Genomic DNA, 25,634 nt, shown 5'->3' with positions numbered 1-25,634 from the left:
GCTAAAAGAAATAAGACTCTCCTCCACAGAGGCTGCTTCATCCCTCTGTCAAGCAACAGAAACTGCAAAGTTTTACATTTGTTATGATGCTTCTGATTATTCCAAATGTCTCACACATATTCTCTCAGTAATCTTTGCATCAATGCAGAAAGTAGGTAAATATAATTCCCACAGTACAGTGGTACCTCGGGTTAAGTACTTAATTCGTTCCAGAGGTCCATTCTTAACCTGAAACTGTTCTTAACCTGAGGGACCACTTTCGCTAATGGGGCCTCCTCCTGCTGCCGCGCCGCCGGAGCACGATTTCTGTTCTCATCCTGAAGCAAAGTTCTTAACCTGAAACACTATTTCTGGGTTAGCGGAGTTTGTAACCTGAAGCGTATGTAACCTGAAGCATATGTAACCTGAGGTACCACTGTATAGATAAAGGACTGGCTGAGAGGCCATGTGAAAAGTTAATGGCTGAAGAGAGATTTCAGTCAGGGATTTTCCAGGACCCTCACTCTCTCAGCCACTACATTTGTGCATTAGTTTGCTATTTAACCATCTAGGTAAAGGTAAAGGTACCCCTGCCTGAACGGGCCAGTCTTGACAGACTCTAGGGTTGTGCGCTCATCTCACTCTAGAGGCCGGGAGCCAGCGCTGTCCGCAGACACTTCCGGGTCACGTGGCCAGCATGACGAAGCTGCTCTGGCGAGCCAGAGCAGCACACGGAAACACCGTTTACCTTCCTGCTAGTAAGCGGTCCCTATTTATCTACTTGCACCCGGGGGTGCTTTCGAACTGCTAGGTTGGCAGGTGCTGGGACCGAGCAATGGGAGCGCACCCCGCCGCGGGGATTCGAACCGCCGACCATGCGATCGGCAAGTCCTAGGCACTGAGGTTTTACCCACAGCGCCACCCGCGTCCCCTAATTTAACCATCTAGTCCTGCCCTAAAGGTGGAACACTGAGGGCACTGGGCAGAATGGACTGAAGTGAATGGAGACAACAGAAAATCCTGATGTGAGGACGCATTACTGACGGCAGGTTTAATTGCACCTTAATGAAAGCTCCAGTCCAGTCTGAAATGTGCAGACACACATGTGGACAGGACTAGAGCCCATTCCATGGCAACAACACAGAACTGCTTCCCTGCCTGACTTGATTTCTCCAGCTACTGAAATTCACTAGGATTGCCACACTGGAGTAGATAAGAAGTTCTCTGGCTCAGCCAGGAGCTCAGGTTGGTCTGGGGGAGATTTTGCCTGGCTCTGTGTGGCCCCATTAATTACTCAAGCTGCCAACTCACTAAAAAAAAGTAACCCTTCAGTTGCAGACACTGTCCCTTTTTGGCCTGCTTTTATGATGCCCCATCGGTCACTTCACACACCACAGAATTGTTGGTTGTTGTTTTAAATTTATTAGCAAAAAAAAAAAAAAGGAATATACAAATGCTTCCAGAAAGAGAGGAACTGGATCAGACCCTTTCTCTTGACAGATCCTGCACCTGCTTCTGCTCCAATGTTCCCTTTGCAGCTGGGACTCAAAAGGATTTACAACCGACTAAAAAACAAGCTTGACAAAATCAGAAAAGTTTCTTGTGTAGATAAAGCAAGATAATCCCACTGAGAAGGGAATAATCTGCTGTCCCCCTACAGGCTGGTCACGGTCTTAAGCTTTCGTTCATGAAAGAAACGGTGGGGAGGGCGCTTGCTGGAAGTTTCCTTCCTGGCGAAGTAGCTCAGCAAGGACTGAGCATTTTTCTGGGCTGCGTTGTCTTCTGTGTCATCCCTGTAGAGAGGAAGGTAAAAGATAGGGAGAAATGAGGGATCTGGGTACAGCATTGTTCCTCCGCTGGCAAGCTATGCTTGACTTCTACTTCTCCTTGAGAGTTGCGCCCACTTATCTTGGATTCAGACTTCTACCTGCTACAACCACTGACCTTCGCTGCCTTCCAAGAGCCGAGATAGAAAACAGGTGCCCTGGCAGGCAGCCCTTCTTCCCTCAACAGAGACAGTACCGGATTCCTGCCCCATCTATCCAGGGGAAAGTTAACTGGCTGCCTCTCAAGCTCCTCCTGCGGCATTTGGCATGACTGCCAAGGTCAGCCTGAGATGGGAGGCAACGGAGAATCAGCCAACTCCCTAGACTCAAGCGGAGGAGCTGCTCCCTGGATTGAGCTGGGTTCCAGAAAGCTGTGGATATGAGGGAAGGCAGTCACAAGCATCTTTGGGCATCAGCAATTCAGCAACTCTATGCAGTACTCTGCACAGCCCACATAAGCACAGAGCAAGGCACACGGGAGTTAGCGGAGCAAGCCAGCCACAAAAGGGCGGACCCTCCTTACTCACAGCTGATAAATGAATTTAAGGGAAAGGGTCCCACAAACACTCAGCAGGCCCATTCAGTTCCAACGATTGCCCTCCCCAGTGCCACTATTTAAAAAGCATCCTGGACTGCCAATCCACTATCTTCCTATATAATATTTGTGTAGGGAAGTCATCATGCATCGCATGTGCAAAACCATCAGAAGGAATCTCTCACGTGCCTTTATCAGCAGCAGCTGTTTCCTCCTATGCTCCACAGTTTCCTCAATCTCCCTTCTGAAGGTACATCTACCATCCAAGATCCATCCAACAGTTCTTCCTTCCCCACTTACCAGCACACGGGCACAGCTTTGCTCTCCAAGATGACCTGAGCTGTACTCCAGCTGAACCGTACAAACTGTGGGTAGCCAAAGACAGGGTCCAGATTTTGGGTGAGCCACTCTTTAGTCTTGGGATCTGGGCCGGGGAAGGGGTAGAGAGATTAGAGGATGGATGGCCAAGTATCCTGGCATATTAGTGCTCAGTGGTATCCCTACTTCTAAGACTGAGCCGTAGCCTGGAGAACAGTGGATGGGAAACATGACACAATAGGGGTTTGCAAACCTCCTAAGTACTGTCTCCACCCACTCTGCTGCTTTCTTGGTGCGTAATATCTTAGAGATCATTTTGCACATATACACACACAGACACTCCCCTTTCATTTCAACTTAATGCAAGGACATGGCATTCTGTCCTAGAGGTCAACCCAAGCACAAAAGCCAATAAGGTCCTACTCACCCTAAGAGAGGGGAGATGGGAGGTATAGACTCTATACTATACTATACTATACTATACTATACTATACTATACTATACTATACTATAAAGGATCTAGGACAGCTAATGGCATCTAGTGAGGGCTGGGAAAAGCCCACATTGTTGCCAAGTAAACTAAATGTGTAATTCAAAGATGAGAGTGGGTAAGAACATTCACAAATAATAAATGTGGGTCTTCGTCACTGCCAAAGTTATGACTTGGCTTATTCATTTGAATGAAGCACTGCACTCTTTGTGTGCCTCCACAGAAACGCAAGAGCCAAAGGTCCATCTTGCCTACCCTTTTGTTTCCCACATTAAGGCAACAGCCCTCTTCCAGTGTTATCCTCAGCAGCTGACGTATTGCCTTACAAGCTGGAGTTTGCCTAGTTCCATCCTATATGCTAATAGTTAAGACGTTATCAAGGTGCAACACCTTATTCAGAAAAACAGCACCGTCCATGTGCAAGAAAGAATCGAAGAAGGCGGTTTGGGGGCACCCCCAAGTACAAACAATATATGGGGGGGGAACCTAACTGGGGGTGAGGGGAACCAGAAACAGATCCGTGAGAACTGAAAATGATAAATGGACACAAAATGCCGACTGTTGCAGGAGGAGGGGGACAGAAAACCAGGGAGGAAAAAGGGCGAATGGGAGTATCCTGCCAAAGGGCCTGGCAGGCTGGCACCCTTGACATTTTGTAGCAGGTCCCTCTGATTTTGACTACTCTCTCATCCATGTGTTCATTTTCTTTTAAATCCACCTAAGAAGAAGAGTTTGGATTTGATATCCCGCTTTATCACTACCCGAAAGAGTCTCAAAGCAGCTAACATTCTCGGTCACCACATCTTGTGGTGGAAATTCATGTGGCTGGTTCTGTGCCCAAGCTGAGGAGAAATACTGGGATTACCATTAGGATAGCCAGAGCCATAATCCAAGTCCGCATCTTCCAGATCCTCCAAGAACCTCCAGTTCTTTACCACCCGGTCCCTCGCCACCTACGGAAAATGAGAAATAACCAACATCGGAATTGCCTTCCTGCATCATTCCCATCTATGTCCTGATCCATCTAGCCTAGTGGTCTCAAATAGTAGCCAGCCCCTGTCCTAATGAATGATGGCAATAGTCACCCCCTATTGTTTGGCCCCAGCACCCAGTATTCTGCTCCAGCACATGAAAGCTTATTTAGCTGTTTCACGGTGGAAGCGGTTAGAGCTTCACAGTTTAATCGTACATCTCTCCAGATACCAGAGTGCACAGTGAGCCAGGAAACAAAGAGATCCTATGTCTTGCATTCACCTTGGCACAGATGCTGGCTGCACTGACAACAGGGAAGAGGGAGTCTGCTTTTGGTTTCACTGTAACCTCCAGGTCTGGGAAGTGCTGCTTGAGTTTTTCTTGGTACTTCTCTGCTGGTCCCACAGTATCCACAAAGACCTGAAGGAGGGAGGAACCATAAAGCACTGAAGAGGTGGGATTTCTTGCCACTTCCTACAGGTATGGGATGCTGAGCTGGCTCACCTTTGCAACCTGCACTCCAGAGTCCAATGCCCTCTGGATTAATCCAATGGCCGTATCATGCGAAAGCGCGTTCAGGTTGTACTTAGCTCTGCAACGGAAAGGAAGCTATGTTTTTCGCTCACAAAAAAAACCTTGGCTCTGAGGCCCAAACGTCAGAAAAGGGCTGGTTGGAAAAGGTGTTGTGGAGACTGCACCCTGGACCAGCTTATGCCACCACCAGCCAGAACAGAAAGATGTCTCCGCCAGTACATTACCAATAGAACAGCTGCCCTGTCCACACAGCAAATAGGAGCTCAAATCTCACATAGTGTTAAGAGTGCAGTGAGCTGTTTGTGCCACAGCCAGTTAACACAGCAAACAACATCACAGCAGTAAGCATCATTCTCAAGGATGAGCTGGCATGAAGGACAAAAACAGCTCAGGGGGAGAGACACAGCCTCCCTTCTCTGAAAGAGGTCTGTCCAACTTTTCTGATAAACTCCAAGGTGAGAGGCCTCATGTTTCCAATCCCCTTCCCCTTGCTCTGTCCTCTTTAGCCTGCAGCCACTACACAACACATCCAGTGTCAGCAGCACTTTTTCATTTACCAGGTCGAAGTGATTTTATTGAAAACTGTGATTTTTTCTGCCATGTCAGTCTCTGTTATGATTTTATCGTTGCAGTTGTGTTTGGCTATTGTGGCTTTAATGATAGTTAGCCACCTTTGGAAACACATATGCATTAGAAAGGCAGGGTATTAATCTTTCTAACAAGTACACGAATAAACAAAACACAACGATTCCAGGCAAAGAAGCGATCTTGGGAGAAAAACCGCCACCCATTCAAAGCTGTGGTTCTAGCGCAGGGGTGGAGAACCTGTGGCCTTCCAGGCGTGGCTAAACTACAACTCCCACCACCCCTGACCACTCTTGCTGGTACTGATGGGAGCTGGAGCCCAGCAACATCTCGGGGTGGGGGGAAGAGGTTCCCCAACCCTGTTGCAGCGACTTCATCTAATATTGTCTGCTTACCGTCTCTGCATGCTGGTGGAGATGTAATTGGGTGAGAGGATGTGCAGGGCCCACCCAACAAAATCCTTCGCTGCACCCAGTTTCTCAAAGAGCTGTTCCCGCTGGGCCTCTGTCAGAGTCTTGGAATCTGTGACAGGAAAGCAAACAGGGAGGGGAGGACACAAACTCAAAAAAGATGTGACCTAGGGTGAATACAAGCTGGGCAGTGCTTTGACAGCGGTTAGGGGAAACACTCCAAGAGGTACAGCATTGCCCCTTTTAGTCCAGATCCCATTTCCTGCCACGCCAGCATTACATCACAGTCCCAGTCAGGCACACCTTTCTTTCCTTTTTACCTGCTACCTTCAGTGCCTCTAGGTCTCCCTGCCGATCCACAGGACAGTAACAGATTCCATAAACCATGGGACCTGGGAAGAAAGCAGAAGCCAATGCAAGCTACTCTTTCAAGACTCAGAGCTCCACCTACGGATACAATACTGCAGGTGTTTTTATAACAACATTGTCATGTGAGAAATGCTCTGAACTAGCAACACTAAGTATAGTTATAATTACCGCATTTTTTGCACCATAACACTCACTTTTTTCCTCCTGGAAAGTAAGGGGAAATGTCTGTGCGTGTTATGGAGGGAATGTCTACGGGTGGCATGCCTACGGATTTTCCTCCTCTAAAAACTATGTGCGTGTTATGGTCGGGTGCGTGTTATAGAGCGAAAAATACGGTACAGCCCCAGGACAAAACTGGTCCTGCAATCAGGAATCCTCAACAAAAGACTCCCCTCCAGCCACCATCACAGGACATTATTCTATTTTAAGGGTGGGGAAGTTCTGCTCGGCAGCAGGGGTGGGGTAGGGGAAGTAAAAAGCAGTCGTGGTACTGAACAAACTTATTGGCACAGAACTGGAACAACGTTATTTGCAAATCAGGACTGGATTAATTGTCAATTCTACAAGAGAGTCAATTGTGGTGTAGTGTCCGACTAGGGCCTGGAAGACCAAGGTTGAAATGCCCACTCAGTCACTCTCTTGCAGCCTATTCTACCTCACAGGGTTGTTGTGAGGATAAATTGGGAAGAGGGTCATGTACGCCACTTTGAGCTCCTTGGAGAAAAGGTGGCATACAAATGAAATACTACTACAAAAATGCTCTATATCCTCACAATTTATCCTCATAATCACCTCTCCTGGCGTTATTAAAGTAGGTTGGCAGATAGCAATAGGAATCCTCTAGCGTCTAGGCCACCTGGCAAGTCCACGGATCACCCCAAGGCAGGCGAATATTAAGGATCAGCCAGTGATTTGGGACTCCCCTTCTGATGCTTTCAGGCAGTGCTTTTTTCTGGGGGGACGCATACCCCTAAACATTTTGTGAATCGAAGTTTGACCTCATTGAGGTACAGTATTTCAATATGAGTAAGAAAATGAGAGTACCCCTAAACATTTTTTTAAAGAAAAAAAGCACTGCTTTTAGAACTCGATTCCTCGCTGGAGCAAAAAGTACCCCAAGGATTCCTCGCTCCCGCCGGTTTCACCCTCAGGCACGTACCCAGCACCGGACCCCGGCCTGCTTCATCGATGCCCAGGCTGCAAGGTTCGCTCCGGCAAGCGGCGGGCACCGCGGAGTCCAGCAAACAATTCACGGCGTTGTCCCGCTCGAAAGCGCTCAGGTCCATTTTCGCGCGTCCCCGGCAAGCGCCGTAAAAACTCGGTACAGGAAACGAAAGGGAAGGGAATCCCAGAGAGTGCGCGGCTTGCTGGGTATTGTAGTTCGCAGAACAGATCGGACTTGCGCACCAACTTCTCTAACAGCATCGTGGGGGATCCCATCTGGTTGTAAATCAGGACGGTAAAGGTAGCGGAGAGGAATAGTCAAGACTCCTGGTTTCTGTCCTGTTTCGTAAGGGCTTCATTGCACTTTTGGCACAACATCTGTCCCTGTTGGATTACGTCTGATGAATGTATGGGACTGCTAAACAGAGCCAGGTATTACTATGCTCTGGCTAGCTAGCACCCAGCTGATGCTACAGTGTTCCCTGAGATCCTTATAGAACTTGGGATCTTTTTCATACAGTACTAGAAAGCATTTGTTCGGCCGCTCATCTATGTCCGCTCTATGAGCATATTTTACACACTAACAGTGTAAAGCTATAATGGGTGGACTTCAGGTGGGTGAATTGCATATAACGCTGCCCGTTTTTCCCCTGGCAAAGCTCCTGCGCATTTAACATGTGTGCAAAAGGCAGGCATCGAGCAGGCGATTCACCAGCTCGATGCCTATCTGTGTCTTGCAGCTGATAAACGGGAGCGTGTTTTCCACGAGCAGAGCAACTGTGAATGAAGACCGCGAGTGGGCTTGCCATCTTTTGTCTCTGGCAGGAGTCGGGACGTGACGGACAAACATCCAGCAAGGGGTGATAAAAAGATTGACCTGTTGAACGTCTGCCTGCCGTGCAGTTGTTTAAAAAAAAAAAAAAAACAGGAGCAGAGAAAGAAAGCCAGCAAGCGCCCTTTAGTGGAGTTGTTCGCCGCATTGCAATCAGAATCGCATTTTGGAGCGGAATGTCTTTGGTTCCCAATTCAATTCCCTTTTTCTGAGTCCAAAGGGAGAAAAAGGGGGGAGGGGTAGCCGGGGTGGGGGTGACCCGCGCGCGCACATGTTCTCATTGTGAGTCGAATCCGGATTACACCGCCCCCTCCTGCATCTTTGCCCCGCCCTCTCCCAGCACGCTGCACATAAAACCCGGCAGCCGCTGCGGCTTGTTCTGCTGGTGTCACGCCTCCTCCTCGCTTCGAGAAGCGCTCGGCTTAGCTTTGGGACGGCAGCGCGCGGACCAGGAGGTACGGAGGGAGCGAGCGAGGGGTGGGCGCCTCCCGGGCATTTCTGGAGCTTTTGCGGCGCTTGTGCATGGAGGCAAATACGGGCGCGTTGCTCGGGGTTTGCAATTCGAGTCTGGCGAGGCCTGCTATGGGCTGGGGGCCTGCAGCGCTTTCTCTCCCCTCCAGCCTAGCAGGTTCGAAGGGTCGTCATTTTCTGGGATCTATATGTGGAGGCGAAGGGCTTCTGGAAGGTTTCGAGGCTTGCAATCCGTGCATCTCCTCGTGTCTTCCAAAGGCGTGATTTTGGGGAGGGGGGCACCTGCATTGGAATAAAGTGGGCTGGAAGCTGCGCTGCTCCTCGGTTCTCCTTTGGTCCTTTTCCCCCAAAGCGGAGAGGAAGCGGTGTGAATGCTGCCCATTGTGTCCTCGGCAAGCGAATCATAGGGATCTCCTTTGTGTTCTGAGCGGTACAGGGAGGGGGCTGGAAGCAGCGCGGGCTGCCTTGCATTGTCACTGGAATTCAACTCCAGGGGTCGATCTTGGCTTCCTCTAACTCTCCTCCTTCTGCTTCCCCCGCCCCCAACCCTGGAAAGCGGCGGTGCTTTCCAGTCTCTTCTCAGCTTGCATAGCACTCCTAGCCTTGCTTGGGGTCTACTCGAGTGAAAATTCGTGAAATGGAGCCAGTGACTAAGTGCTTTTCCCTTAAAAATTGGGTCATGGAAACTGTGCTTTTTAAACAGGCCTTTAGTATGGATACAAGAGGTGACGACAGTGCAATAAGTTTAAGCTCTAATTCTTACTAGAGGGGGGAACGAGACAAATGGAGTAAGATCTGTGCGCTTTTGTTTCAAGTAGTGTATATAGCAGGGGGAAGATGTAATGTTTGCAGAACTTGCACAGAAGTAAACCTACAACGTAGTGCTTCTGGGATGTTCTCACCTGTGCGGAGGTAACAATGCCTCTAAATTCCAATCGGCTACCATTTTAAGCGTTCATTCTGTAAACCAAAAAATGTCCAAGTTAATAAAGTCCCTCCTAAAATGTATTGGGCTTTTTATTTGGTTCCTAAAATGCAGTTAAAACACTGGAAGATAAGCAACAGACAGTTTTAAAAATGGTTTTGTAAAGGTTTGGGTAAATAAAAAGGTTTTAAGCATGATTATGAAATAATAGATTGTTGGAGCCTGCCTTACCTAAAGTGTAATGAATGCCACCATTTTTGCCATTGTGGTGGTGGTTCTATTGTCCTAGCTAATGTTAATATATGAGGTAAAAACACAGTTTTTCAAGCAAAGACTGACCCAGAGAAGCAAATCAAAGTGCACTTTTGACATGCTGCATATGGCTTTATGCTGGGACATTTTATCACCAAACAGGCACCTGTATTTAGCTTGGGGTGGAAAAATACCTCCCCCAACTGTCAGTTTTTTGTTTAAGAATTAAAGAATCAAATATATGGTAATATAAGTCCCGCATAACTTTTAGCCGCTTTCTTCAGTTTTTGCTCGAACTGTAATCTTCTCCTGTCACGTGTCTTTTGGACATTCCATCATCCCAAATTACTTTGGAAGTCAGCCTGGCGTAGAAAACTATCCCAACTGCCTGCACCAGTAGCAACAGATCCTTATTAAGCAAACAATGGCTTGGCATTGTCCTTCTACACAACACCGCTCATTCTAAGCCAAAGACGCTAATCACCAAATTCAAGGCTGGGTACCCATACTGTAACATCTCATGCTTGGCCCAGGAAACTCTGATAAAGCCTTTTAGCTTCTGCAAAAACTCTTGTTTTGTCTTGCTGCCGCCACCACATGCTGGACCTGGAGTAAGACAAGAGTGTAGCAGAGGTCATCATTTCTAGGGCTCAAACTTGCCTGGGTAGTGTAACTTTTTTTCATATGTGGTGGACATGTAAAAAAGTTAAATAATATTGGGAAATGATTTATATTAAGTTGTAAAGATTGTTTAAAACAGCATTCCCAAAAAGACCAGAGGCCTTTCTGTCAGGAATAGTTCAGACTGAAGTTCCCAGGTGTCAGAAAAAATGATTTATGTATGCAACAATGGCTGCTTGAGTTTTGTTAGCTCAAAGATGGAAAGTGAGGGAGGTCCCAAGTAAGGAGGACTGGCAACTTAAGATGATAGAATTTGCAGAACTAGCAGGTTTAACATATAGAATAAGAGAGCATCTATTTAAAGAGGAGTAGAAAGTATTTGCTGAGTACAGTGGTACCTCTGTTTAAGAACAGCCCAGTTTACGAACTCCGCAAAACCAGAAGTAGTGTCCCGGTTTGCAAACTTTACCTTGGTCTAAGAATGGAAGCCAAATGGTGGAAGGGCACTGGCGGCGGGAGGCCTCATTAGGGAAAGTGTGCCTTGGCTTAAGAACAGACCTCCGGAATGGATTAAGTTTGTAAACTGAGGTACCACTGTATTTGGAAAATAACTGTACAGCTGAATACACTGGCAGCATTAAGCTAAATTCAGCAGTGTGGTTAATATTTGAATGATGTAAATTGGAGAATGACTTAAATGGTTGCAGAAAAATAGGCAGGAATGATAGACAAGTAAAATGAACCATGGAAGGAGAAGGAGGGAAGTCACTGGATATATGGTACTATGTAAAATGCTTATTTTGAGACATATAACTGGAAAACGTAATAAAAACTATTCAAAACAAAACAGACTTGCCTGGTAGTGAAGGGAGGAGGCCTTCTCAGTAGTGGCTCCCACCCTGTGGAATGCCCTTCCATCAGATATCAAGGAAATAAGTATCTGACTTTTAGAAGATATCTCAAGGGAGCCCTGTATAGGGAAGTTTTTAATGTTTAATGCCTCACTGTGTTTTTAAATATTTTGTTGGGAGCCACCCAGAGTGACTGGGACAACCCAGTCAGATGGGTGGCATATTATTATTATTATTATTATTATTATTATTATTATTATTATTCAGGGTTTGGTGGATCACTAAAGTTGGTGCTGTCAGTACTGGAGTTGATGAAGGAAAGTATCTCGTCATTGATTTTGGCTTGCCCAAGCAGGCTTTTTTTCTCCCTCCTGGTTCATTATAAGCAGTGTGCATCTCAAAGCCTTCACTGCAGTAACCCATGAGTGACTGTTCCATTCTCCTCTGTCACATACCACCAGAACAATGGCAAATGTATGCACTAGTTCAAAATGCACTGTATTCTGCTGGCTTCACTCCAGAAACTAGCAATCAGTGTTTGTGATGTCAGGGGCAGCAGACCATCATCACATAGTTAATTCACTGTCGTTAACCGTAGCCTGCTCATGTTTGCCAAAGCATATTGTAATAGGGCTATCTTCCTGAACATGGAGCTTACTGGTAAGTGCCCCACCCAACAGCTACCAGCTCCTTATCAGGAAGGTATCATGTCACCCAGTTTGTGTTTGGGACACACTTCTGGAAGGGAAGTATTTGTCAGCTAGAGCTGCCATAGGGCCTATCGGCTACCAAGTGTAATATGGTGGATGAGAGTCATGGGCTAACGTAGCAGATGCATCTCTCCCCCACCCCATATCTCCAGCAACAGATGGCGCCAGGTTTTCTGTGCTCGACCAGGCCCTGGCAGATGCCTCAGTATCTGAAGAGCCTTTCAGTGGATGAACATTACTTTAATGGCTCTGTTCAGACACCATGATAAACTCAGGGCTAGGGAACTTATGACTCCAGTGTTTCCCATCATCCCCTGAGTATTGGTTGTGTTGGGTGACATTTATCTTTCTGAAGTCAGAATACCAATTGTGGCCTTTTTGAAGATTCAGCAGTTAGCTTTATTAAATTGTGCAGAAGGAGTAAGTAGCCAAGCAGGCTCTGGCAGGAACAATATGAAGCTGCAATAGTAAGATGCAAACACCCCATCTCCTCTCTGCCATGCAATCAGCATAATAAAACGGCACTTGTCTTCTGATGAATTTGAATTGTAAACTGCTTTGGGAGCCAGTCGGCTGGCAAGTGGGATATAAGTATGTTCAGCTTCAGCTTCTATTGGTTGCAGAGACAGCACCAAGAATATATTGAGCTGACCCAATTTACAGTGCTAGGAGAATGAGCTATTTATCTGCTCCTGAAGCCTTTGCCCGTTCTTTCTCTGCTAGAGCTGGTTTTAGATAGTTTTCCACAGCGGTGGCAGCTTGCTTCTACCTGAGCCAGAGAAAACTACTTAATTAAGTACTGCTGTACTTAATTAATAGATTAGTGCCTATTCTTATCTGTCACCATTGTAGTTATGAATGGCAGAGACTTAATCTCCTGGTTATGTTGTCAAGTATCTGTTGTGTTTGCTTCCAGATTTGGCCTTTCATAACCTAGTATTAAACTTCGTGTTCATGCATGCAGCTTCTTGAAAGGAACTCAGGTTTGATTTTATACATGCTACATCTAAATCCCAGGGTTGTTTTCTTGATGCCAAAAAGCAGCCGGAGCTTTGAAGTAGTTATGAAATATTGAGACTTCGCTTATGCAAAAAGGAGCCAAACCCAAATTGGCAAGGTTTAACATGAAGGGGTGTAATGGGGCAAATTCTTTATAAAAGAGCCTCTTATGGGATGGGGGTGGAGACAGGGCTGGCCCCACACAGGAGGCAAGATGAAGCAGCCATCTTGGGTGCCTTGGTGGGTGCCCCACTGGCAGAGTATCAGAGCTGATTTCCAGCAGGATTTTTGCCAGAACCTGCTGCTGCTTCATGCTGCCACCATGCAGCCTAGGGATGCTTTGGCGGCAGCGGCAGGGTGGGAAAGCACTTCCCACTTAGCCTCAAGCAACACAATGGGATGCGCCGTCCCTGGTTGGAGAGGAGGAGGCACATCAGACCTCCAAATCACCTAAAAATTATATATATATATATATATATATATATATATATATATATATATACACACACACACACACACACACACACACACACACACACACACACAAAACTGCTGGAGCCAAGCAATAAGAAGCAGTGTTCAAAAGTACTGTACACAGCACACTACCACCTCATGTTTTTATGTAATGGATTAGTGAAACTGCTTGTTGAGCTCCAAGGCAAATAGTGCACATGGTAACTGAAATGCATTGAAGGTGGTAAAATTTCAATTAGCCAGAAAGTTGTCTGGGAGCACTTGCTCACGCCTAGCTAAAATGGAATGAGGCTAATAAAAATATCCTGCTGAACCAAGAGGCCACTGACTCAAACCCTCTGCAGTCTTCCTCAAAGGAATGAGGGTGCAAGACTCCCTGATCTTGCATTCCTCAGGGATTGCCTTGCGTCACCCTCCACACTTGTAATCCTTTACAACTCCTGTGACTGGGGCTCTGTACAGCACTATGCAGAATTGGAAGAGGCTTCTTGTTTCCTCTGAAGTGCATCTTAATTGTTTGGGCACTACAAAAGTTGGGCTTGACGTTGGGGAAGAGTTGTAAGCCAAAACAGAGCTGCCTTGTTTACAGTCCTTCAGAAGGTAAGAAAATGCCTCTCCTGGGATATGTACTCAGTAGCAGACCTCTTGGTTGAAAGCGGCTCAACTTGGTTGTCTACCTAAGCCTTTACACTGTTTGATATTTCAGAAAGAAATGGCTTCCGGTAAAGCTCATATTGGTAAGCCAGTTCCAGACTTCAAGGCCACAGCAGTGGTGGATGGAGCCATTAAGGAAATAAAGTTGTCAGACTACAAAGGTAAGAGAGTGTACCACTTTCAGTTGTTTAAACAACATCTTCAGTCAGTCTTAATGTCGCAAGGTGCCTTGAGCTCATGAATATGCAGGACATAAATACCCTAATTAAAGAGTTTCCCAGACCCACCTTGATAAGAGAGGCTGGGTATGGATCACTTAAGAACTATTTTCCTGCTATGCAGCATTGGAGCACATAAGCGCCAAGAAAGAGGATCTTGCATTATCCGTCTGTTTATCAAGAGGTAATCAGTCCCCAGGCACTGAATCAGATTGCTGTGGGGATCATGGTGTGTAGTGAAAATGCTATATTTTGTTAGCAGGTGCAGATAATGGACCATGGGTTTGCCATATCCCAAAGGAAGGATGAATGTTATCGTGGTCAAGGCATGATATTTGTTTTGAGTACATTGTGCTGGTGCCTTCAGGTGTTGTCTCCTTCCCTAAACTTCAGATAGTAGCCAGGCAAGGTTTCTGGCTCAAAGTATTCTGCTTCTGATGGGTTTCCCCCCTCTCTACACAGGCAAATATGTGGTTCTCTTCTTCTACCCCCTGGATTTCACCTTCGTCTGTCCCACAGAGATCATAGCTTTCAGTGATCGAGTTGAGGAGTTCCGCAAGATCAACTGTGAGGTTATTGCTGCCTCTGTTGACTCTCAGTTCACCCATTTGGCCTGGTGAGTCTCCTGGTGTTCAAGATCTAGCACAAGGTCTCCGTCCATGCTAGAAAGCAAGTACTGTGAAGACTTATGGTTATGTTGTTGTTTCTTAAGGCTGGCTTAGCTGTAGGAAACTGAGTGACAGGAATAACAGCACATCCCTATTTTGTGTGTTGCTTAGGAAGAGGGTTAGAATTGAAACATCATTAAGAATGTTCTAGGGATCTGACACTGGGAGGGAGCCAAGCAGAAGTTAACTGACAGAAGGGTGTGGAGGGTCCCCACCAGCCTTATCTAGCCAAACCTAGCTGCTGTTAGTTTTATCAGCCACCTCAGTAGATTAACTGCAGTTGTGTCCAGAGTTGATTTGAGCTCCTAAATGGGTGTAAAGAACATTTCAGTCTTCTGTGGGTTAGAGAATCCGACTATATCTAATTGGAGAATATCTCCAGTTTGTCTTCAGAATTAGGTTTCTGATGAGGAAGAAGATGCTTGCCCAGTTTTTAGACCCAGCTTTGGTCTGGGAGCCCCATGTCAAGTTTGGAACAAAAAGCTAGGGGCAATCTATCCCATGTGAAATATTTGATTCAACCATTTCTAAATAGTAAATGGCTAGAGTAGTAGTTTGCAGATGTTCAAGATGGAAGGGTGGGAGATATGAGGCCCTCCAGTTGTTGGACTCCCATCTCCCATCAGCCCTTGCCCAACATAGCCAATGATTAGGGTTGAGGGGGGCATCGGTTCACAGGTTCTCCTACCTCTGCTCAAAAATGATATTGCAGATGTTAACGGCCATTTCCCTGCAGGATCAATACAGCAAGAAAGGAAGGGGGCTTGGGATCTGCAAACATTCCTCTTGTGGCAGACATCAACCACAATATTTGCAAGGACTATGGAGTGCTCAAGGAGGAGGATGGCATTGCATACAGGTATGGAGATCTTGAGGTCTAACCTTAATTCTAGATGACAGTTCAAAGGGCTGTGGCTGGTGGCATCTTGGCAAATGCCAGTCCTCTTGTGTTCACTAGCAAAGCCTCAACATGGCTGACTCACGTACCACTTAGCTCCTCTCTCCAGTGCTGCAACACAGGGGTAGCTAACCTGGGAGTTTCCAGCTGTTACTGAACTAGAGCTGTCAGCTGCAGCCAGCATGGCCAGTGGTCAGGAATGATGGAAGCTGCAAAATTCGGCAGCATCTGGAGAACAACAGATTAGTCCCGCCTGCTCTTAAGTCCTGTGATCTGTTGAAGAGGTTAGTCATCCTTGATGCTGCTGGACTGTTCAATCCTCTATTCATCAGCTTGGTCCCACCCATCAAGTCCATGTATGTAATCCAAATGGTAACCTGGCTGAAATAAAAAAAAGCTATTAACACTAGCTAGGCCCTAGAACCCTGGTCCTTGGATGTATGGACTTGGACTTCAGAGAATGAGTAGCTGTAGCTGGAACTTAATTGAGTCTGTCTCTGCTTTTGCCCCAACCTCTTTTAGTTGATCTCTCAGTAAGGTTTCTGCATAGGCATAGATTCAGGATTCCCCCACTCTTAACTTTGACCCAAAGAACCTAGGCAATTGTAGTTTGCCCCTCACCGAACTACAGTTCCTTGTACCATTATACTATAGTTCCCAGGATTCTTTGGGGGGAAGGCATGTGCTTTAAATGCATCTTAGGCTTGAATGCATACAAGCTTGAATCCTCCTTTTTTAATAATAATAATAATAATAATAAATGCTCTTAATTGCCCTTCTTTCTCCCCCCCCCCACCACAACTATCCAGAGGCCTGTTCATAATTGATGACAAAGGCATCCTGCGTCAGATCACAGTGAATGACTTGCCTGTGGGACGTTCTGTGGATGAGACACTTCGCCTGGTACAGGCTTTCCAGTTCACAGACCAGCATGGTGAAGGTAAGGGGTGGGGATTCGGATAATAGAGCTAACACAGAAGAGTGAGGTCAGTATTGCTTTAGAAATTGTGGCTGTTACCTCTTCATGGGGCAAGTAAGGGCCTATCTCTGCCCATGGACAGTGCATAACAGCTTCCCAAACACCTTTGTAGTAAATAGTACCATATATGAAGTTGGCATGATGTACTGCTAGCAACATTTCTTAGAGCCTTCCGTAGCGCAGTTCATGCCATATCCTGTCTTGCCCACCATCTTCAGCATCACAGAAGTGTGGCGTGGTACAAAGTAGACCCAAGACAGCCTTATGCAACTCTTAATAACGCAAGAGCCCTGCTGGTTAAGTCCATTCGCCCAACTAGTCCAGCATCCTGTTCCCACAGTGGCCAACCGGATGCCCATGGGAAGCCTGGAAGCACACTCTTCACTTGTGAGTCCCAGAAAGTGGTACGTGGAGATAAACTGCCTCCAGCATAGCCGTTGTGGCTATTAGCCAGTGACAGCTGTCCTCCTGAACATATGCAAACACACTAGTCTCCTGTTATGGACCATGAAACCCCAAAAGGAGCATACTGGGATGGGAAAGGCTGTGGCATTTTGCCACTCTCGAGTGCTGCTTTTTTTTTAAGGAAAAGGGTGTGGGTATTCACTAGGGGACACGGGTGGCGCTGTGGGTTAAACCACAGAGCCTAGGACTTGCCAATCAGAAGGTCGGCGGTTCAAATCCCCGCAACTGGCTGAGCTCTCGTTGCTCGGTCCCTGCTCCTGCCAACCTAGCAGTTTGAAAGCACGTCAAAGTGCAAGTAGATAAAGAGGGACTGCTCCGGCGGGAAGGTAAACGGCGTTTCCGTGCGCTGCTCTGGTTCTCCAGAAGCGGCTTAGTCATGCTGGCCACATGACCCGGAAGCTGTACACTGGCTCCCTTGGCCAATAAAGCGAGATGAGCGCTGCAACCCCAGAGTCGGTCACGACTGGACCTAATGGTCAGGGGTCCCTTTACCTTTACCTTTATTCACTATGAAGTTGTTATAGTAAGTGCCACATTTTTAACATTTGGAAGAAAATGGTACTGCATACCCTTGAGTATCCCCAGAAAAAAAGGCACCGCTCCAATCTAGATTGTGCTTGTTGATGGAGTAAGTTCTGACTTTTTAATATGTGATGTCTCCAAAGCTTCCTTCTACTGCTTCTGGGGATACCTTGTTGCCCTAAGCTTGCTCCATGTGGACCTATGTGCTTTGAGTGCTGTTTGACATATTCTAACCCCACACTTCTGTACATTTTGCTACAGTGTGCCCAGCTGGCTGGCAACCTGGCGGTGACACCATCAAGCCCACAGTGAAGGACAGCAAGGCCTTCTTCGCCAAGCAGCAGTAGAGGTGTCTTGCTGAACAAATCTGGCCTAATGTGAAGGGATTATTCATACTGAATCTTTCCCATTGAGATCTCTAGAAGTAACTCTCTGGGGAGAGCTGGGCTACGAAAGCCTCTCCCATGAGTAGTAGTTCATAGAAGTAGCTTGAATGTAATTTTTTGAGTAGGGCATCTTTATGTTCATGCTTCAATAAAAGTGGAGATTAAAATAAGCTTGGTGGTGATGTCTGGTGCTGCTGAAGGTCATTCAGAACGAGCAAATGACAAGGAGAATCAAAAGTGGAGAATGTGATCCTGGACTTGCTCCTCAGATGCAAAGAGAAGAGTTCTTTCCTGCCTTTGGAAGGATATACTTTTATTAAATGGGTTTGCATTGGGGTATAATTACTATGGCCACCCTTTGGTTTTATGTGCAAAGTAAGAACCCCCCAGTCCCTGTAGAGGTAACATGCCATGGACATCTTGAAGTTAAGAGATGTAGACATGGTGTTATAAATGGCTTGTCCAAGAAAACAGGAAAGCAAGCATGCAGTTCTAGTATGTCCATGCTGTCAGTGAGTACATAAGAGCCTGAGATCAAGCACTTTTGAAACTTATGTCCTTGGCTGGGACCTTTTTCCGAAGGCAAGCTGAGATTTGATACAGCTGTTGCATGAAGAATTAAGGTTCTGATGGTGACATTCAAAGCAAGAAGCATTAGCTTGCTGTAGGCTTTTCATAGCTGGAATGAAAAGCAGGGAGTATCAAAGGCCTGGTGTGAGCTGGAATTATGTAGGCTTTAGATAGCTAGGAACAGAATCTCCTAGGTATTAGCTGAGACCTTTTGCAAGGAATGCAGTGGCCTTCCTAAGAAGCTGAACAAACCTCTGGCATAACAAAGTAGCTTCAACGAAGTGTCCTGCCTGGATCAGCACTTGGTTCCTGAATCATTATCCAGATTCAAAATGATGAATTTACTCTGATGACAGGTTAAAGGACTGATTAGCAAGTATAATCAGGATGATTATCTTCCTATATTGTAATGATATCAAGGCCTAAACAAAGCTCCCCCCCCCAACTCCTTCACACTGCTAATTTTGTGCTTCTGAAGAGTCCTAAAGCACCTAGAGAATTCCAGGGTTACAGTGGTGAAGCTGGTTATGCAGATTGCATGAGTGACACTAGTCTCAAGAAATACGATTCATTCACATATTTACACCTGAATTTAGATGGAGGGCGTCCCAATCTTACAGCATGGTCATCTCAAGTGGGGCTTGTTCCCCACAGCAGTGCAGCACTGGAGTCCAAGGCATCTCCAGCAGTGTGCCGCCAGCTCGCCAAAACGGTTCTGCCTCTTTCTCATTCCAAGCCACCTCCAAAGGCCACAAACTTTTCCTGTGCCATCGCACGCAGTTACCCTGGCAGCCTTCCTCTCAATGGATGTCATTTAGGTGAATAGGTCGAGGAATTAAAACAGACCTGGCTGTTGGGTGCAATGGACACTGCTAGTTCTCAATCACTCTTGAGATCTTAATTTCTTTTAAAGCCCATAATGGGCAGTTTTATCGCCAAACAATTTTGCAACAGGAGATGTTGCAAAGGTGTTTGTGGAAAATGTTTGCATGCTGCTTTGGAATAGTGATGGTTGTTGGGTTGCTCCAGACTGCCTGTTCATAATTTTCCACCTATTGTCCTCCAAATGTTGTTACCCCCCTCTCCACATCAAGCCTGACTGCCAGTAATTCTGGCTGGGGTGATGGTATTGGGAGTCCAGCATCATTTGAAGAGCCCCAAGTTTCTTATCCCTCACGTAAGATGCTGGCTGCACTTTAAGGGTTATATGGAAATTGACGTTCTTGTATCAGAGGCATCGCTGCCTGTGTAGGCACTGGTAAGTTTGGACTTCAGACGGCAGTTTCCAGGCTTAATTCATGGGACAGCATTTGTTTCTAATACTGAACTGCCATACATCTGCCAGTAGAGGATGCTGTAACTTCATGGAACGCTCTGATTCCAAACATGCAAGTGCCCAAGGCTTGAATACAACACTGGAAGGCATGGCGTCCGACTGTGCTGAACGATATTCCGCCACTGTTATCCAATTCTGTTTTCTGCTAGACTTCATATGAAAAGGGGCCTTTAGACAGTGCTTTGTAATCTGTCTTCCCATGTGAGTATTAAGCACAAAAAGCAATCTCAAAACAATACCACAGACAGGGCTCTTTTGCACAGCAAGGTATAATTTATACCTTATAAGTATACCTCTGACTTCTGTCAAACTTCCTGCTACTCTTAACTAGGTGGGTGTGCTGTTTGCCGTTTAACTAGTGCTCTTCACTTTGTAATATTGAAACTGGCACCAAGAAGAACTTAATCTTCACGCTGTTGAAGCTGTTTCACCCTTGCCAGAGCATAAACCACGGGAATATTCATGTTTTAAGTGCCTGTTTTGAGATTAGGGTAGAAAAGATGCATTAGATACGTGATGATGCAACCCTTTGATATGCTATAATGTATTTGTTACCCAGCCCTGATTTAATTTTGGGTCCTTGGGTTTAAGAAAAATGTCACTTAGAGCATGACTGTAGCATAATCTGGACAGGAGCGTGTGAAATGGAGGAGTGTGCATCAGGAGAAATGATGAGCTACCATCCTCTGTGCAAACATGGTCTCTCTGTGGATTTTCTCCCCTCGAATGTGATGGTAGAACACAAAAATCTGAATATCCACAATACAGTGGTACCTCGGGTTACATATGCTTCAGGTTACATATGCTTCAGGTTACAGACTCCGCTAACCCAGAAATAGTGCTTCAGGTTAAGAACTTTGCTTCAGGATAAGAACAGAAATCGGGCTCCGGCGGCGCGGCAGCAGCAGGAGGCCCCATTAGCTAAAATGGTTCTTCAGGTTAAGAACAGACCTCCGGAACGAATTAAGTACTTAACCTGAGGTACCACTGTATGGGGGACTCTTAAAGGTAAAGGTAAAGGTACCCCTGCCCGTACGGGCCAGTCTTGCCAGACTCTGGGGTTGTGCGCCCATCTCACTCAAGAGGCCGGGGGCCAGCGCTGTCCGGAGACACTTCCGGGTCACGTGGCCAGCGTGACATCGCTGCTCTGGCGAGCCAGAGCCGCACATGGAAACGCCGTTTACCTTCCCGCTAGTAGACGGTCCCTATTTATCTACTTGCACTCGAAGGTGCTTTCGAACTGCTAGGTTGGCAGGCGCTGGGACTGAGCAACGGGAGCGCACCCCGCTGCGGGGATTCGAACCGCCGACCTTTCGATCGGCAAGCTCTAGGCACTGAGGCTTTTACCCACAGCGCCACCCTGCTATATTTATTAACCCCGGATCTCTTCCTTACTGTGAGTACTTTCCAAATTGTTGGGTGCCCTCCAACTAGTCTCACCTACACTTCCAACTCTCCATTGTTCTCTCAGTAAAGCAGGAGCAATTAATCATTTTATTATTTATACCCGTCCATATGACTGGGTTTTCCCAGCCACCCTGGGTGGCTTACAGAATACGTAAAATATAATAAAGCATCAAACGTAAAGAAACTTGCTAATTATCAGTTGAAGGACACATTCAAGCCAGGGAAAAACACTTGGGAAGAGGGCCAGGGGCTAAAGAGAATAGCCTGGAGGGCTGCATTGGGTCCCCCAACTTGAGTGGCTTCTTTGCTGCTCTAGGAGTTCAGGTAGGAGTCCTTCCTAGCCCTACCTGAAGACTCCAGGGGTTAGGCTAGGGATTTTCAGAATGCAAAGCAGATGTGCCAAAACTGAGCCCACCCCTAAAATACTTGCATAGTCAGCACTGATGGTTTCTAATAAGAGGTATTGTCTTGCTGTCCTTGTGGGTTTTACTCTGTGTGGATATGGTTACCTGTTTTTGAGCCACGAAGGAGAACAAGCTGGGTGCGGAAGAATTAATATGACTGCAGTTGTGTGGTTATGGTGTTGGACCTACCTAGGAGTGAGGAGACCAGAGTTCGACTCCCAACTCAGTCTTACTGTCGGAGGTATTTGCAGATGGGGAGAGTACTACTGCACTCAGGTCCTGCTTTCAGGCATCTGGCTGGCCTATATGAGAAAGAGATGCTGGATTAGGTGGGCCAGTGGCTGAATCCAGCAGATGGTTCTTATGTTTGCTGGGTGGCCAGCCAGCCTCTCTATCTAACCTAGCTCACCTGGCGGCTGTAAGAATTAAATGGAGAGCTGGAGACTTGTGTATACCACCTTAAGCTCCTTGCCGGAAAGGTGGGATATAAATAAATCTGACAGAGGCAGAACACTATGAAGGATGAGTTGCCATAGTGAAGGCAAAAGTAGGCTAATGGTTGTGCCAGCAGAGAGCGCCACTGGGCGCCTCAGGAGCACCGAGGCTGTTTTAAACAGAAAGACGTAACAGCTCAGATATTTGCACTGCAGGACAAGGCTGAGCAGCTCCCCTGGGTGAACCTGACACAGCTCTGCAAATTCTCAGACAGTCTTGGCACATACTAGGTTCACCCAGGAGAGGGTTTGGTTTGCATACATCACTTCATTTGTATTATTGTGGATGGGGCTCGAAAAACAGCTCTCTTTCTCGTCCAAAACCTATGCACTGTACTCATCCTGGTTGGAACGGTTTTCCGCTTCACACATCCCACTGCTTAGGCTTTACAAGATAGCACGAATGTGCCCCTGCTGAAGCTAGAACGAGAAGTCACAACTCTTTCCTTCTCACACCCACCCACACAACATGAAAGACTCTGAAAGTTAGAGTGGGCCAGATAGATGGTTTAGTGAAATTGCTACCCTCTAAGCAGGCTACCCTATCCCTAAGAAAATGCCCAACGGTTATCTGTCTAAAATACTTATTGGAAGCCCTTAGAGGAGGAAAATTCATTATCTTTCTATGCAACTTTTTAACTTTCATTATTGAAAAGCCTTCCCTTTTGAATACCTCCTCCCAACAAAACACAATGTTTATTGTGCACGTACTTACTTGTGGTTTAAACCCATTGGTCACCTTATCTAATCCTTGGAGCACAGAGTGAATAATTGTCCACATGTATAACAGTTGAGATTTCTCCTTGCTGAATTTAATCTGCCTGCCTGATTTGTCAATTATTGGGTGATTTGTTTTTAAAATGTTTTAGCTTATCCTTTGAATGCTATGTATTTCCTGCCAATTCTTTTATCATCTGCAAATTTGGCAAGCGTAACTGACCGCTCACTCATCCAAATAATTAATGAATATATTAAATGCTGGCTTCCAACCAAGCAAATGCTGATTTTACATTATTTTCTTCAGTCCTTATTCCAAAAGCCTTCTTAGGAGGATATAATGTTAAATAGCGGATTTGGTGAAAAGCCTTGGAAGTCCCTATTACCAACTGAGGTCTCGCTACTAAACTATCATATCAAAAACAGAAGATAAACTGGTGCTGTAGTTGTCTTTTACAAAGGCAAGTTGATTATGAAGTTTTCTCTCTAATCTTGTAAATGAATGGTTTTGTTTGTTCCAATATTCCCCCAAGTAAATAAATCAGATTCTATGCATCCTTGGATCTTTTTCAGTGACTGTCTGGACACAGTTCAAGGAAGCTGCCAACCTTATAAAGCCCTTATTGCAGAGGTGGGGAAACATTTTCAGCTCAAGGCTCACACGTCTTTTGGGTGGAGCAAAATATGCGACTCTTTTCTTTGTACAGTCCAGTCCCACAGTCAGGTCTCTACACTTGCATCTCTCTAGCCCAAGCAGGCAAGAGACATTATCACAGTTGAACGACATTCCAACCAGCAAAAGAGATGAAGGTGTGGAGTGTGGCTGGGGGAGAATCCTAAGGGCCAGTTAGAGATATCTAGAGGGCCACATCTGGCCTCCAAACATAAGGCTTCCTACCCCTACCTTAATGCCTTAGTCCAAGGGTAGTCAATGTGATGTTCTCCAGATTGTAGAAGGGTCATCTAGTTCAACCCCATGTTGCTGGGCTGCAAGTCCCATCATCTCTGTTGGCCCTACTGGCTGGGGCTGATGGAACTTGGAGCCCACCAGCTTCTGGAGGTCACCTTGTTGGCTACCCCTGGCTTAGATGCTACATATATCAGAGGCTTCTTTCTTGTCAGTTTTGCCATGAAAGAGCACTTTCTTACATTGGGCATGAACAGGAAAGGAACACAGAGGCATTCACAGTGGAATTCCTGTCCGGTAGGAGTCCATGCCAGGAGGCTTTGCAAAAGAGTGGTCAAAACCTTCCTCTTTGAGCTGGACTGGCATTCAACAGCCGGAGGTCAAGCAGGCATGGGTATTTATAACTAGCTGGGTTTTGAAAGGGGAAAAAAAGTTATTTTTCACTGTTGTTACCTGCACTTAGCCCTTCCTGGAAAAGGGCAGGATAAATAATGCTGCAATAAATAATTTTTCTGAGACTGTGCCAGTTTTCAGCAATAGGACAGCTGGCTGTTCAGAGGTTTGCCCCACTAGCTCCTTCCGTAAATGCCACCAACATCAGTTCAGATTGCCCAAGTGAACTGTTTTCCTAGCCTTTGGCCTTTCCCCATCCTTGTTTTTGTCAGCACTGAATGTCTCATCACCATTTCCTTCTTGGTGAAGCAGAAATACATATTGAGCAATTCTGCCTTAAAAGCACAAACAAGCAACACTCCACCTTTCTTGTTTGGAGCTGAGCCACAAATCCACTGTACCTCCCTCTGTTGCTTTGGCTACTAGTATCGATCCACGCTTCTCCCCAACCCCATAACTATAGCTTGGTCTGTGCCCGTCCTTTTCTGATTTTCTCCCATGATCTTTACGCTACACAGGTCCTGGCGAACCTGTTTTCCCTTCTGCTATAATTTCATCTTGCGACGTTAGACTGCTAAAACATATCCTTAGCACATTACTTTACCTTCACATCCCATTTCAACCAGCTGGATGTGAGCTGGAAGGTGACACAGCACCCTTCTACCCCTCCCCCTCTTTTGCCCAGAGGGATGACATGAGGCCAAAGTGCCTCTTGCTTCTTACACATGCCCTTCTGGGAGGCCTTCAGCTCTGGCATGCACTGTGGCCACATTCCATTCCGCGTCAGCTTCTCGTGCTTCCGGGGACATCAGGTTGTTGTTGATGATAACCCCAGGCTGGTTCTGCAAGGAACTTGCCCCACCCCCTGGATGACAGCAACAAGTCGTGTCATTCTCACTAAACCCACGAGAAGGCAACGGGTAGAAAGAGGATGGTATGGAATACAATGAGTGTGGTAGTAGCTCTCTGGTTCCCAACTTTCCCTTTAATGCCATGCCATGCCACACACACACACACAGTGGGACTGCACTCCCCTCCCATGTCTGGAAATAGAATCCAGGAAACTTGAATGCTGCTCCCCATCACCCAGCTAGACGTCTCGGCTCCCTGACTCACAGACCCATTTAGAGCTCCTTCCACCTGCTGTTTTCCTGGCTCCCTGTCCCCATCATCACTGGGCTCTGCCTTGGCTTCCTGATATGGGATGGGAGCTTATTGCCTGTATCCCAGTCTCATTCATCCCCAACTAAGCAAAAGTTAGATTATGAAATGAAAAAGTCTCCTTTTTCTCCCAGTCCC

The 25,634-nt window shown here is 46.4% G+C and overlaps 3 protein-coding genes across 4 annotated transcripts in view; 1 reads left to right on the top strand and 2 right to left on the bottom strand.

Annotated features, from left to right (window-relative positions):
• TTC1 (tetratricopeptide repeat domain 1) overlaps positions 1 to 25,634 on the bottom strand; it is a 169,839-nt gene that overhangs the window by 47,138 nt on the left and 97,067 nt on the right. The gene's annotated exons all lie outside the window — the stretch shown is intronic.
• On the bottom strand, positions 1,558 to 7,454 carry RNASEH2A (ribonuclease H2 subunit A). Of its 2 annotated transcripts, XM_053376433.1 has the most exons (8): positions 7,178 to 7,447; positions 5,970 to 6,041; positions 5,635 to 5,761; positions 4,625 to 4,712; positions 4,403 to 4,540; positions 4,014 to 4,101; positions 2,641 to 2,764; positions 1,558 to 1,772 (listed from the first exon to the last, which is right to left on the bottom strand). In XM_053376433.1, the coding sequence occupies exons 1-8, from the start codon at positions 7,302 to 7,304 to the stop codon at positions 1,634 to 1,636; spliced, it is 903 nt and encodes a 300-aa protein (XP_053232408.1). In that variant the 5' UTR covers positions 7,305 to 7,447; the 3' UTR covers positions 1,558 to 1,633. The 2 variants fall into 2 exon arrangements, with proteins under 2 accessions (XP_053232408.1, XP_053232409.1); XM_053376434.1 differs by lacking the exon at positions 5,970 to 6,041 and having other exon boundaries at positions 7,178 to 7,454.
• PRDX2 (peroxiredoxin 2) lies at positions 8,343 to 18,277 on the top strand. Its single transcript, XM_053376440.1, has 6 exons — positions 8,343 to 8,469; positions 14,024 to 14,132; positions 14,652 to 14,805; positions 15,594 to 15,716; positions 16,565 to 16,695; positions 17,983 to 18,277. Exons 2-6 carry the CDS (start codon positions 14,030 to 14,032, stop codon positions 18,066 to 18,068), a joined length of 597 nt encoding a protein of 198 aa, XP_053232415.1. The 5' UTR covers positions 8,343 to 8,469; positions 14,024 to 14,029; the 3' UTR covers positions 18,069 to 18,277.

Source organism: Podarcis raffonei, chromosome 2, assembly GCF_027172205.1.
Source record: "Podarcis raffonei isolate rPodRaf1 chromosome 2, rPodRaf1.pri, whole genome shotgun sequence".
Taxonomy (NCBI): Eukaryota; Metazoa; Chordata; class Lepidosauria; order Squamata; family Lacertidae; genus Podarcis; species Podarcis raffonei.
Note: the sequence above shows the minus strand (reverse complement) of the source record. Positions and strands in the feature narration are given on the sequence as shown.

Excerpts from the sequence above, each read along its gene's own strand:
- RNASEH2A (XM_053376433.1), bottom strand. The coding sequence starts at position 7,304 with ATGGACCTGAGCGCTTTCGAGCGGGACAACGCCGTGAATTGTTTGCTG. Across the intron at positions 6,042-7,177 it reads AGGCCGGGGTCCGGTGCTGG|GTCCCATGGTTTATGGAATC; the intron begins GTACGTGCCTGA and ends CTTTCTTCCCAG. Across the intron at positions 4,541-4,624 it reads CTGGAGTGCAGGTTGCAAAG|GTCTTTGTGGATACTGTGGG; the intron begins GTGAGCCAGCTC and ends TCCCTCCTTCAG.
- PRDX2 (XM_053376440.1), top strand. The coding sequence starts at position 14,030 with ATGGCTTCCGGTAAAGCTCATATTGGTAAGCCAGTTCCAGACTTCAAG. Across the intron at positions 14,806-15,593 it reads CAGTTCACCCATTTGGCCTG|GATCAATACAGCAAGAAAGG; the intron begins GTGAGTCTCCTG and ends ATTTCCCTGCAG. Across the intron at positions 15,717-16,564 it reads GAGGATGGCATTGCATACAG|AGGCCTGTTCATAATTGATG; the intron begins GTATGGAGATCT and ends ACAACTATCCAG.